Source organism: Dreissena polymorpha, chromosome 1 (genome assembly GCF_020536995.1).
Source record: "Dreissena polymorpha isolate Duluth1 chromosome 1, UMN_Dpol_1.0, whole genome shotgun sequence".
Taxonomy (NCBI): domain Eukaryota; kingdom Metazoa; phylum Mollusca; class Bivalvia; order Myida; family Dreissenidae; genus Dreissena; species Dreissena polymorpha.
In genome coordinates this window covers 184,705,012-184,717,240 of record NC_068355.1, presented here as the reverse complement: position 1 = coordinate 184,717,240, position 12,229 = coordinate 184,705,012, and the positions used below count along the sequence as shown (strand labels likewise).

Below are 12,229 nucleotides of genomic sequence, written 5' to 3'. Positions count from 1 at the left end.
CATCAACTTACCCAATTTATGCCTAGCGTCTAGAAAAAATGCTTTGGCAAACAGCGTAGACCCAGATGAGGGTGCGTCTCATCAGGGTCTGCGCTGTTTGCTTTAAAGACTTTTTATAGGAAATATTCTTAATATAGACATCCCTAATTTTGGAAATAAAATGATCCAATTTAGAAGGATGGGAGAGTTCACTAGGCATAAATGGGTCAATGTCCCACAAGTAATACTGACTTTAAAGTATCTCGGACATGTGCATCTATATGCATGTGTTTTCTATACGATAATTATAGAGTTTACACACAATGTTCTCTGAACTTCTCTCTCTCTCTCTATATATATAACTATGATTCACCTATAAATAACAAGGATTAGTCCTATTAATACCAGTGTCTGGGTTGGACACAGGCTATCACAATGTTTGTAGATACTGCGCTGAACAGAAACAAAGTTCAGGCTGTAAACTCAGACATCATGGGACAGACAGTTAACTTATTTTGTCTAGCGATAAGATAGCAATCATCTCTAGACAGAACGGGACTTTGTTACCCGGGACACACACTCACTTTGATGTACATATTGTTGGGCCTGAAAAAATACGTTTATGTATTAAATCAATGTATTTCAAAAACACAAATTTAACAGGTTATAACAAACATAACAATCATAATAGATATATGTGTACATTACACGAACAACAAATGTAAATTTGTCCTGAGCATCGATAAGAATCACAATCTAAATAGTATAGATATATTAGAAGCTTGTTAAAATGTTAATTAACAAATGAGTATGAACACCATTTAGCTTTTGTTTGATTCTCGACTTCACAGCGAGTTTCTGACTCTGTCGTGAGTCGCGCGGCTAATGTTATTATCGCAAGGTCTGTGACTGCTCGCTGGACCTCTATGGTACCCGGACATTGCAGCTAAAGTGCTTTGTAACCCACTTTGTATCCCGGCGTGACCATGCGGAGTGGTCCCGACAGGAAGGTGAACATGCGGTCGCACGGCAGAATCCGCCTGAATTCCGTACGAATGTCTGTGAGAGTTTTCCGTTTGCATTCCGTGCGAGTGTGTTTGCGCGCCGTCCGCCTGGATTCCATACGTGCCCAGATCACGGACCACCTGCGCATACGGCGGCGGGCTGTCGTCATGCATGATGTCCTCGTACTTTGGAGGGGAGGCGGTGATAGTGTGGTAGTCAGGCGGCAGCCCGGCAGAGTACAGCAGCGGGGACCGCTCATCGGGTGTGCCCGAAGGGCTAGAACAACATCTTTGTATGATAACACTTAGACACACCCCGATCAGTAGCACGGGCAGTCCGTGCAGCACGAGGTAGGCCCAGATGCGAGGCGCGCACTTCGTGGTGAGATTGGCGTGCTTAAACTCTCCGAGGTTCCCGGGCTGAAGCGATATCACGACCACGTCATCGGGCTTCGATAGCAGCAGATCACACTCCTGTTGCAGCAGGCAGGCGCGCGGTGTGTGATCTAGAACGAATACTGACCGATTTATGTTCAGCGAAATATCTACCCATGTCTGTTCCAGGTAGGCAGCGCGGTAAACAAAGAAATAGTCATCATCGGCAGTCACTGAGAATGCGAACAGTGATAAGTTTTTAGGTTGTAAAGCAATCTTATCAATGTAACAGTCCGCGCAGTCTTCGTCATGCTGCCACTTCCGGAATTGAGAGGTGCCTTTGATCAGAAAGAATGTCATTGCAATCTGGGAGTTAAACCGCAGTTCAATGCGGGAGTAATTCAGCAGGTACATCGACAAGTAATTAAAGGACCCTTGTTCTATGAATACAGCCGTGGTCTGTGTAAAGTTCGTCACAGTCCGTTCGGATAACGCATGCGCGGACATGACGTAGCCGTCAAAAGGGAGACCACTTGATGTGACCACAACCTCTTCGCAGAAGAGAAAATTGATATTGTTGGTGATGGGTCGCATATCGGACGGGCTCGCGCTGAGATTGGACGGGGAGTAGACGACACAGGCTAGAATGACGCAAGAGGCAGCCGTGGAGAGGATAAGAGACACCCACAGCAATTGGATGCGAGTTTTGTTCGTGGATCTACAGCAGAAGGCCACTCCGCACGAACCACACACGCACGAGTAACAACAGTTCTCGCACTGATCCGGTCCCATTATGCCGCCGCAACAACAGTTCTCGCACTGATCCGGTCCCATCATGCCGCCGCAACAACAGTCCTCGCACTGATCCGGTCCCATCACGCCGCCGCGCAGGGTTGACAGAACAACGTTTAAAGCAAGGAAATCTCTGAAGGCGGAAAGTCCTTGATTTCACCTCTTTGATTCGTGCGAAAAAGGAAACTTGTTTATAATGTAAGCACCTTTTAGAGCGCTGACAATACTGGATGTCGAGATACGCGCTATGCTGGTGTGTTTTCTATAAAGAAGTCGCTGTGAGTGTTTCTGAAAAGGTAGAATTGGTTCGTGAACAAAACACCCCACGTACAAATAATATACACGTATGATATTTATTTTATAGCTGTACTTTAAGACGGTCGAATGAACAAATATTACAAATATAGAACACTGACAGCAGTGCTTTTTTAAAAATCCAGAAATCGATATACGGCGTATTTTGCTTCGTATAGTAATTAGTACACAATTATCGATCCTGGATAAATTACATGTATACAATGCATAGTGGCATAGCTGTACAATTAAATAGGTCGCGATGGTCGATTATTTTTTCATGTCAGTTCCTGGTTGACAAAACAGGAAGAAATGGTAAAATTGTATCCGAATGTATATAATAGTAATATTTCAAATTAACACATACAAAATGATATACCTGCGAAAATAAATCAACAGCGAAAACAGGAACAACACTTTGCTTGAAATCAAATTAAACCTATATATATATGATCAACATTCACAGTGATACCCGTCGTTGTTATGATAGGTCTACAATCGTTATGATAACATTATCTCCGTCAAAATAAATACCCTCACGTGAGATCGGATATGTTCGATACAGGGTGGTCGCGGGGGGGGGGGGGGGAGGGAGGGAAGGGGGGCGGGGTCTTCAGTACGAAAAGATTATGCGTTACATATATATCGGAAAGGAAAGATAAACAAATTCTTCAGCTTCAGTGCATTATATTTGAACCTCGCTCTGGAAAAACTGGGTTTAATGCATGCGCTTAAAAGTGTCACCCTGGATTAGCCTGTGTAGTGCACACAAAGTGTCACCCTGGATTAGCCTGTGTAGTGCACACAGGTAAATATGGCACTACACGTATACTTTCCACCTTTACTGGATTTACTTTATGAACAGACTTTCTTGGAACTAGACTTTAAAAACAATGGAAATGTCGACTCGATTCTCCTATGCACAGGCTAATCTGGGACGACAATTAACGCACATGCTTTAAACCCCGTTTTCCCACAACGAGGCTCATTTTTTAAAACGTTATGAACGAAAGTTTACCAGTCTGTGTTTACCAGTCTGTGTTTACCAGTATGTGATTAGCGATAAATTTAAATCATCGTAAATAAAGGTAAGTAAAGTAAGATGAATCAAATAAAAACATATCTATCGATTTAACTAACCTTCGTCCGATCCTCTGCCCAGAAATCTCAACATATAATTACAATCTTATATTATTTCCTTGTTTATTACAATAATGAATTCAATGCTTTACGCATGTTTTTTTTTTTGAAATACGGAAGGAAGCTTTCATTTTCGATTTTAATCTATATGATTTTCAGAAAATAGCCGCGCCACACAATTATGAGATAAGGATTTCCGGATAAAAAATAATAATAATATATGCGAAACTCCGCTCGATTGGTCACTACAGTTCAAGTGACTTACTTGAAGGAAATCCCGACGTGCATTCATTATATAAAGTACTAAGTACTTAACAATAGCGATGTAATGGGAAAACCGGTTAACCGGTACAGATGTGATTTTATTTAAATCTTTTGAAATCTACCAACCAGGTCAGATAAAACAAAACTTAACAATTGGAGCACAAAACAAAGAATCCAATACTTACTTGCAAAGCGCATATTCGAGCCTCGTTTTGAGAAAACAGGAAGTAATGCAAAATTCGAGCCTCGTTTTGAGAAAACAGGAAGTAGTGCATTTGCGTTCATTGTCTGACAAGAGTAGCCTGTGCAGGATTATAAGGGACGAGACTTTCCTCCTTAATCTTTATTTTCATTTAAAGAGACTTCTTTTCAATAAAAACATCTTGAAAAGCGGAGAGTGTCGTCCCTGATAAGCCTGTGCGGACTGCACAGGCTTATCTGGAATGACACTTTACGCGCATGCATTAAGCCCGGTTTTCCCAGAAAGAGTCTCATTCAATTCTCACAATATTGGTAACGCCCTGAAAAATACGATCTTTTTTTCGATATTTTAATTTTGATTGATTGATTTTAATCGGATTCCGTTTACATATTTTCAAGTGTATTTCGTTTAGAAACAGTGCATCCCAAAAGATTTTATTCGAAACTCGCGCGCTTGTTGGTTTTTCCGATTTCTGAGCCCGCGCGGGAGGTACAAACATTGTCACTAATACAGTAATGACCTGTAACGTCGATATCCCATTTGCTTCCCATTCAGTAGTTGATAATAAGTATTTGAACGACAGTAGTGTTTCTTTTAGGAAATGTCAAAATTCAACTCTTTTATTGTTGTTATTACTACTATTAATATTAATTATTACACATAACAAATCTAATATTGATATACATGTATGTCAGACGTTTAATACAGGATTAAATTGTAAATACACCGTTCAGATGTACAGCCGCCTATACGAATGGTTCCAGTAGCTAACATCCTTAAAAGACATGAAAAACAGACTTTGTCAGCTGTATGGTAATGAAGGAACCTATACAAACGGCTTAACATATGCAATATTTCTTCTGAAAAACATTATTCATGTTCTTTTTTTTCGGCATGCTTTATAGATATAGCAAATAAAAGTAAGGTATGGTAAAGCTCGTTAGTGATGTGCCTTCTAATCTTAAGGTCTTGTACTTTAGCAAATAATTTTCTTTACTTTTCAGATTAGATTAAAGAAAAGCATCACAATAGAGCTATATCAATAGCCATCTTAATAGCCAACTGGTATGGAACGATATATTAGTTCTAGTACTACGAATGGACTGAGGATAGTAAGGTTTGTGTTGTTTGGTACTTGTCTATATGATTTTAAATATATTTGAATAGTATATTATATATACGGTGGAGTCAATGTCTTTGTAGTTTCGTAGACAAACTTCCATTAAAACTGTATGCCCAAGCCTACGCCCAGTATATGCAATGACATAGTTACGTGACCGAAGCTGTTTACATGTACCTGCAGCATTATATCGTGTTACATAGTATTAAATTAAACACGATCGAGATTAGTTAATCTAAAGAAAAATGATTTAATCATGATATTGTTATCAACGATAACGAACCTTGAGCAGAAAAAGTGATGTTTAATATTCAGCGAAAAGAGAAATTATTGAATCACTCTCATTTAAAATATGCTTGTCGGCTTTTGTTTGTACCTACCGCGCGTGCTAAAATATCGGAAAAACCCAGACTGGAGCGTTCCAAATTACAACTATTAAGCTTCACGCGCTTATCTAGGCAAATTTGAACCAACGAATTCTCTTATTTGAGTCTATAATCATAGGCGGTTCATAAAATCGCCAAAGTAAAGTAAATTTATTTGATGTTTATTACTTAACTAGATCTAAATCACCAATTTAAACTTATTTTTCTTCTTTTTCGTACACAACATTTACCACTTATCACAGACACTAGCTAAATGTTTTAACTTTAGACTCATTGTCGCCCGGTTTATCCGCATTACATATAAACTTTGCACTTTTTTGGCATTATAAGAAGGTACTTTGAAGAAAGTTCATAAGGCATGAAATGCTCGAGAAGTGATTGTCAAAGCCTTCAAAATCACTACAATCATGGAGCTTCCGGGGGGGGGGAGGCGAATTCCGGGGGGCTTCGCCCCCTGGACCCCGTAGCAGGTTTTTGCCCTGAACCCACCAGGGGCCCCATCAAATTGTGCAATATCCCCCCCCCCCTAAACAGAAATCCTGGAACCGCCTCTGATAATAAAGAATATTGTTTAAAAAGTTTTTGATTTAATACTGCTTGAAAGTTATGTCTACCATCGCAGTTAAAGCCTCAAATGACACTACTGAATTCTTTGTTTAGAACAAGGTGTAAATGACATCAACTCCATTTTTAGCCTGTATATTTTTAAACTTTAAAGAAATATTTCTTAGGTCTCAGTGTATTGTTTATACTTAAGTTTGTGAACGAGTTTATGAATACCGGTCGGAGCGGAGCCGGATAACGCGCTACGCTCTTTTGTACAGAGACTGTTAAAGAACAGAACAGAACATAATTGTGTTACACATAAACTTATAGAGTAATAGATGTCTTCCAACTAAAGACTCTGAGATAAATGGATAGCGAGAATATTAGACACTCATAATTGTTCACCATAGATACAAAGTTCTGTATTTTCTGTCTATAAACGTTTATTACTAGATATGTAAATAGTTAAGTTAATGCTTTTTAAGTGAAACGGTTTCGTTATGTCTGATTATTTGGCATAACAATGATGTGTTCAGAACTAGTTTAGACAACTTCTGCAACCACAATAGACGTGGACATAACCCTAACGCATGTGTACTTGCACATAAATTAGGATAGGTATTATGCATTGGAAATATGTATTCTATAGTATAACGTTAAAAAATATATTGTGTTTTATGTTATTTGGATTCTTTTGGAGCGGATCATTTAGGCAGACTAAGTTAAGGTAGTGCACCTCTAATGGGCACATATCCAAATATAATCTAATTAATTATTTTCTTAATCAGCATCATTTCACTGAACTACATGCAAATTTGTAGGTAGGCTTTCCATGCTTTTTAAAAAAATATACCGATTTTTTCAAAACCACCCCCACGCTCGGCTTTTGTCCAGTTTATTTTCACCCCTGGGGTATATAAAAGTTCCATAATTCATTCAAATTTCCAAATATGGGCATGCAGTTGGTGTGTACAGATGCTGTAAAGGTGTTTAAAGTTTAAACAAGATGAAATAAGTATTCTTTTACAGACATTTATTTTTTACAAATTTTTATCTATGGAAGAGCACCATGAAATGTAAGTGATTTCAGCCAAGTAAAAATTGGGTCGGTTAAAAACAAAGTGTCATAAAATTCAAAATAGTATCATTTAAGTCATATTTTAAACTTAGTTTTTATAGAAACACTATATACAGCAAAAATACCAAGAACTAGACAGATTTACCGTTTACTTTTTGAAATAAAAATAAAAATGCAACATGCATGGTTCGTATTTTCAACAGTAAATCACCCAATTTCGCCATAACGTTGTTTTAATTTTAATAATTGAAAAATGTGCATAAAAATTGCAACATATTTAACAATAAATATAGCTTATATGCCATATTAAATCAAATTACGTTAGAAAATAAATAAAACGCGTCGCAAAAAAGTATACGTCGTCGGCAGGATTCGAACCTGCGCGGGAATATCCCAAAAGATTTCTAGTCTATCGCCTTAACCACTAGGCTACGGCACCTAATAGTAGGCTCTTCAACCTTCGAAGAAATCGCGGGAAATCATTAGAGGTGCACTACCTTAAGAAGTTAATGAGGTCCTTCCGCGCCTGAAGCTGCATTAAGTGTGAGCACGGATTATGCTCCAGCACTTTCATTAAACCATTTATGCCTAGCGTCCTGAAAAAAGGACATTGCAAACAGCGTAGACCCAGATGAGACGCCGCATAATGCGGCTTCTCATCTGGGTCTGCGCTGTTTGATTAAAGGAATTTCTTTAGGAAATATTCTAAATATAGAAATAAATATACTTGACACCCCTAATTTTGGAAATAAATTGATCCAATTTAGAAGGATGGGAGAGTCCACTGGGCATAAATGGGTTAACTTACTTGACTTTCGAAAGTTGGGACGACTTTACAGTGGTTTGGGTTGTTGGAACAAGCCCGAGTACCTGGAGGACCCAACTGTCCGGTATGGTGACCACCAACCACACTTACGTTCTTTGACCCGGATCGCCTAGGCGAGAAGCGCGTGTACCAACAACTGCGCTTACCTTAAAATATCAAAACAGTCTTAGTTTAGCTTAGCTCGATTGGTCATTGTCGGTTCGGGAACTAATTGCATGTACCCCGGGTACTGTAAAGTATACTTACATGTGCCCCGGGTAAATATACTAACACGTACCCGGGATTTCTAACGCTATATTTTTCGTTGTCGGCTATTTATTTAAAATTAATTAATTATGTTCATATTTATTCTGTTAAATATTATCGAAACTCCGGCTCAAACAAGCATGTTGCGGAAGCTTTTTTGAAATAGAATTTTGTTTCGTATTCCGTAGCGCATTTTAGGACATCGGATTTTGGGCGGGAATACGTCTCGGGTACAGTCTAAATTGGCCGGGTACGTCTAAGTATATTTTCCGTATCCGGGGTACATGTAAGTATACTTAAGAGTACCCGGGGTACATTTAAATTGTACCCGAGCCGACAAAAACCAATGGAGCCTTTGTTTATGTATATATAGTTCAATTCCATGTACTTACATTGATTTATCTATTTAATATAAAAAGACAAAATACGATAAAGTGTATTCACATTTTTGTATTAAGACTTTCATCTTGGTTCAGGCTGTATGCATTTTTTTGTATTAAGACTTTCTTCTTGGTTCTGTTAAGAACCCTGTACGCCATATATGTTGAAAGTGACTATATAGCTGTGATCATAATGCTGTCGTGTCAACATACGGGCAATGAGTCAGTTGTTTGTACTTTGATTGATGGAAGAGAGATAACCATATTGTCAGCTCCACTAGCCTCGGGGCGCGACTGATTTGTGAGAGATAATCAAGGCTATACTTACCTTACAACAAATACAAGGTTGTCTCCCTTGTAATTCCTACTCTCTGACGTTCGCCGCAAGGCGGCGCGTCGATTCAAAGCCTCGATTTCGCTCAGTCTCAGTTTGTGACTACAGCGTCTGCAACTTTGAGTGTGACACGCGTGTGAATTTTGGATTTAAATACAAGTAAAATATCGTTTCCAAAACCGGTCTAAATCGCGGAAAATAATGGAAGGGGCTACAGAAACTACACGTGAGTTACTTTTTAAATTGTTATGTGTTTTTTAGCTTAATAATCTCGTATCTATTTGTATAAATATGTGAACGGACTATTTGAGGACACTTTCAGCGGCTCCAAAGTTTGGCTGCGCGCGTCTGCAGTCTGCTGCAACCAGCCACGAGCTGTGCAGAATGACTCTGCAGACTTCTGCAGACGGAGCCATTAAATAAAAAAATAAATATAGGTAAACTTGAAAATAACTCAGAAATTTGAATAACAAAAAAACATCCAGCTAACTAAAAACGCTCTATGGATCTTACGTTTCTGCGTTCACAATTCATTGTTAATGAAATTTAGACCCGCACATTGTTTCACTATTAATTTATTGAATAAACAAAATATCTTTAAAAGCGGTGTTCTGCGTATATCCATATTTTGAAAATAATAGTTTAACCCATTTATGACTAGTGGGCTCTCCCATTCTTCTAAATTTGATCAATTTATTTCAAAATTATGGATGTCTGGTATATTTATTACTACATTTAGAATATTTCTTACAGAAATTCCTTTAAGCAAACAGCAAAGACACTGATGAGACGCCGCATTATGCGGCGTCTCATCTGGGTCTACGCTGTTTGCCAAGGCCTTTTTTCTAGACGCTAGGCATAAATGAGTTAACATTAACTGGTTTGAATAGTTTAATTGAAAACTAAGGTTTAATAATTATTTTGTTTCTAAATTAAGTCGCTTGTCCACAGTACACAATGTTTTTTATGTAGTGTATGGAATATATAAGTATCCATTTTGTATTACTATTTTCAGTTATAAATCAATTAATAGTGCATATCTCATTTCCTGTGCTTTTTATACATTTATATTGTTATATATGCTGGTATTTGCAAAATGTTACACGTTCCGGAACTATCCGTAACGTACGCACACGTTCTTTCAAAATTCACGGTTTTGTACCAAGATAAAAAATGAGATTACATCAGATCACATAAAATGTGTCCTCACATGCATATCATGTAATTAACATTAGTATGTTCTCCACGATTGAAATATCTGGCATGCCGTTATTTTATTACGACGCAGTTTTCTTTCCACACATTACGATCACATATTTACATCTCGTGGCCTATGTCGGTATCATATGTCAGTAGCCTATGTCGGTAGTCAATGTCGGTAGTCAATGTCGGTAGCCTATGTCGGCAGTAAATTTCAGTAGCCTATGTCGGTAGCCTATGTCAGTAGACTATGTCTGTAGTAAATATAAGTAGCCTATGTTTGAAGCCTCTGTCAGTAGCATATGTCAGTAGCCTATGTCGGTAGACTATGTCTGTAGTAAATGTCAGTAGCCTATGTCGGTAGACTATGTCTGTAGTAAATGTCAGTAGCCTATGTCGGTAGCCTATGTCGGTAGCCTACGTCAGTAGCCTATGTCGGTAGCCTATGTCGGTAGACTTTGTCGGTAGCCTATGTCGATAGACTATATCAGTAGCCAATATCAGTAGCCTATGTCGGTAGTAAATGCCAGTAGCCTATGTCAGTAGCCTATGTCGGTAGCCTATGTCATAAGCATATGTCGGTAGCCAATGTCGGTAGACTATGTCGATGTCGGTAGTAAATGTCAGTAGCCTATGTCGGTAGTAAATGTCAGTAGCCTATGTCGGTAGCCTATGTCGATAGCCTATGTCGGTAGCCTATGTCGGTAGCCTATGTCAGTAGACTATGTCGGTAGATTGTAAGTAGCCTATGTCGGTAGCCATTGTCGATAGTAAATGTCAGTAGCCTATGTAAGTAGCCTATGTCAGTAGCCTATGTCAGTAGCCTCTGTCAGTAGCCTATGTCAGTTGTTGGTAGCCATTGTCGGTAGCCTATGTCAATTGCATATGTCAGTAGTCAATGTCAGTAATTAATGTCGATAGTCGATGTCAAAAGCCAATGACGGTAGTGAATTTCGGTAGCCAATGGCATTAGCAATGGTCGCTATCCCATGTCGTTAGCCAATATCGTTAGCTAATGTCGGTAGCCAATGTCTTAGCCTATGTCGGTAGCCAATGTCGGTTGCCAATGTCGCTACCCATATCGGTTGCTACGTCTGTAGCCTTTGTCGATTGCCAATGTCGGCAGCTCGCGATAGCCAATGTCGGTAGCAAATGTCAGTAGCAATAATCCCTAGCCTATGTCGGCAGCCAATTTGGTAGCCTATTCATATTGTGACGTTATTGGGCTAATTTCCAGACAGACTTCCGCACACTAACCTTGGTATACTGTGATGATGAAATGTGTTGCGTTACAACAAAGTGCAATGATTGTGCTGGGACACTTGCTTATTCAAAACCAAAGTAGTTGAATGTTTATTATTTATATGTCAGTATATAAAACTATATACATTTTGTACTGACTGCGATACGATAGCTTTACGCTCAACATCCTTATAACATGGAATGCTGCTTCCCAAACAAATTTAACCCATTTATGCCTAGCGTCCTGAAAAAAGAACATTGCAACAGCGTAGACCCAGATGAGACGCCGCATAATGCGGCGTCTCATCTGGGTCTGCGCTGTTTGCTTAAATGAATTTCTTTATGGAATATTCTAATAGAAATAAATATACTTGACACCCCTAATTTTGGAAATAAATTGATCCAATTTAGAAGGATGGGAGAGTCCACTGGGCATAAATGGGTTAATTTGACAAATGCAGTAGTAACGTTTTATTCATTCGGGTTAACTTTCGGGAATTTTATTCCAAAATTGTGTACGCTGTTCATATAGGTCAAGGTTAAAATATGGGTATGACAGCTACGCCAAATAAATAATATTTAATTTGATAAATCATTGGTGATCATATGAAAACAAATTACGTAAATCTCTACGCTGTTTTTCCCAGCTGCTGGGTAAGCCATGATTGATTGGAAATTAATTGTTTATACCCATTTATGCCTAGCGTCTAGAAAAAGGCCTTGGCAAACAGCGTAGTCCCAGATTAGACGCCGCATGGTCTGCGCTGTCTGCGTAAAGGAATTTCTATAAGAAATATTTTAAATGTAGAAATAAGTATACT

At 38.7% G+C, this 12,229-nt stretch overlaps 1 protein-coding gene across 4 annotated transcripts; it reads right to left on the bottom strand.

Moving 5' to 3' along the window:
• Positions 1-476: 476 nt before the first annotated feature.
• On the bottom strand, positions 477-3,925 carry LOC127864231 (uncharacterized). 4 transcript variants are annotated; one of them, XM_052403924.1, is made up of 2 exons: positions 3,850-3,925; positions 477-2,438 (listed from the first exon to the last, which is right to left on the bottom strand). In XM_052403924.1, the coding sequence occupies exon 2, from the start codon at positions 2,232-2,234 to the stop codon at positions 825-827; it is 1,410 nt and encodes a 469-aa protein (XP_052259884.1). In that variant the 5' UTR covers positions 2,235-2,438; positions 3,850-3,925; the 3' UTR covers positions 477-824. The 4 variants fall into 4 exon arrangements, with proteins under 4 accessions (XP_052259884.1, XP_052259882.1, XP_052259881.1 ...); XM_052403922.1 differs by lacking the exon at positions 3,850-3,925 and adding an exon at positions 3,585-3,712; XM_052403921.1 differs by lacking the exon at positions 3,850-3,925 and adding an exon at positions 2,824-2,945.
• Positions 3,926-12,229: the final 8,304 nt, after the last annotated feature.

Excerpts from the sequence above, each read along its gene's own strand:
- LOC127864231 (XM_052403924.1), bottom strand. The coding sequence starts at position 2,234 with ATGGGACCGGATCAGTGCGAGGACTGTTGTTGCGGCGGCATGATGGGA.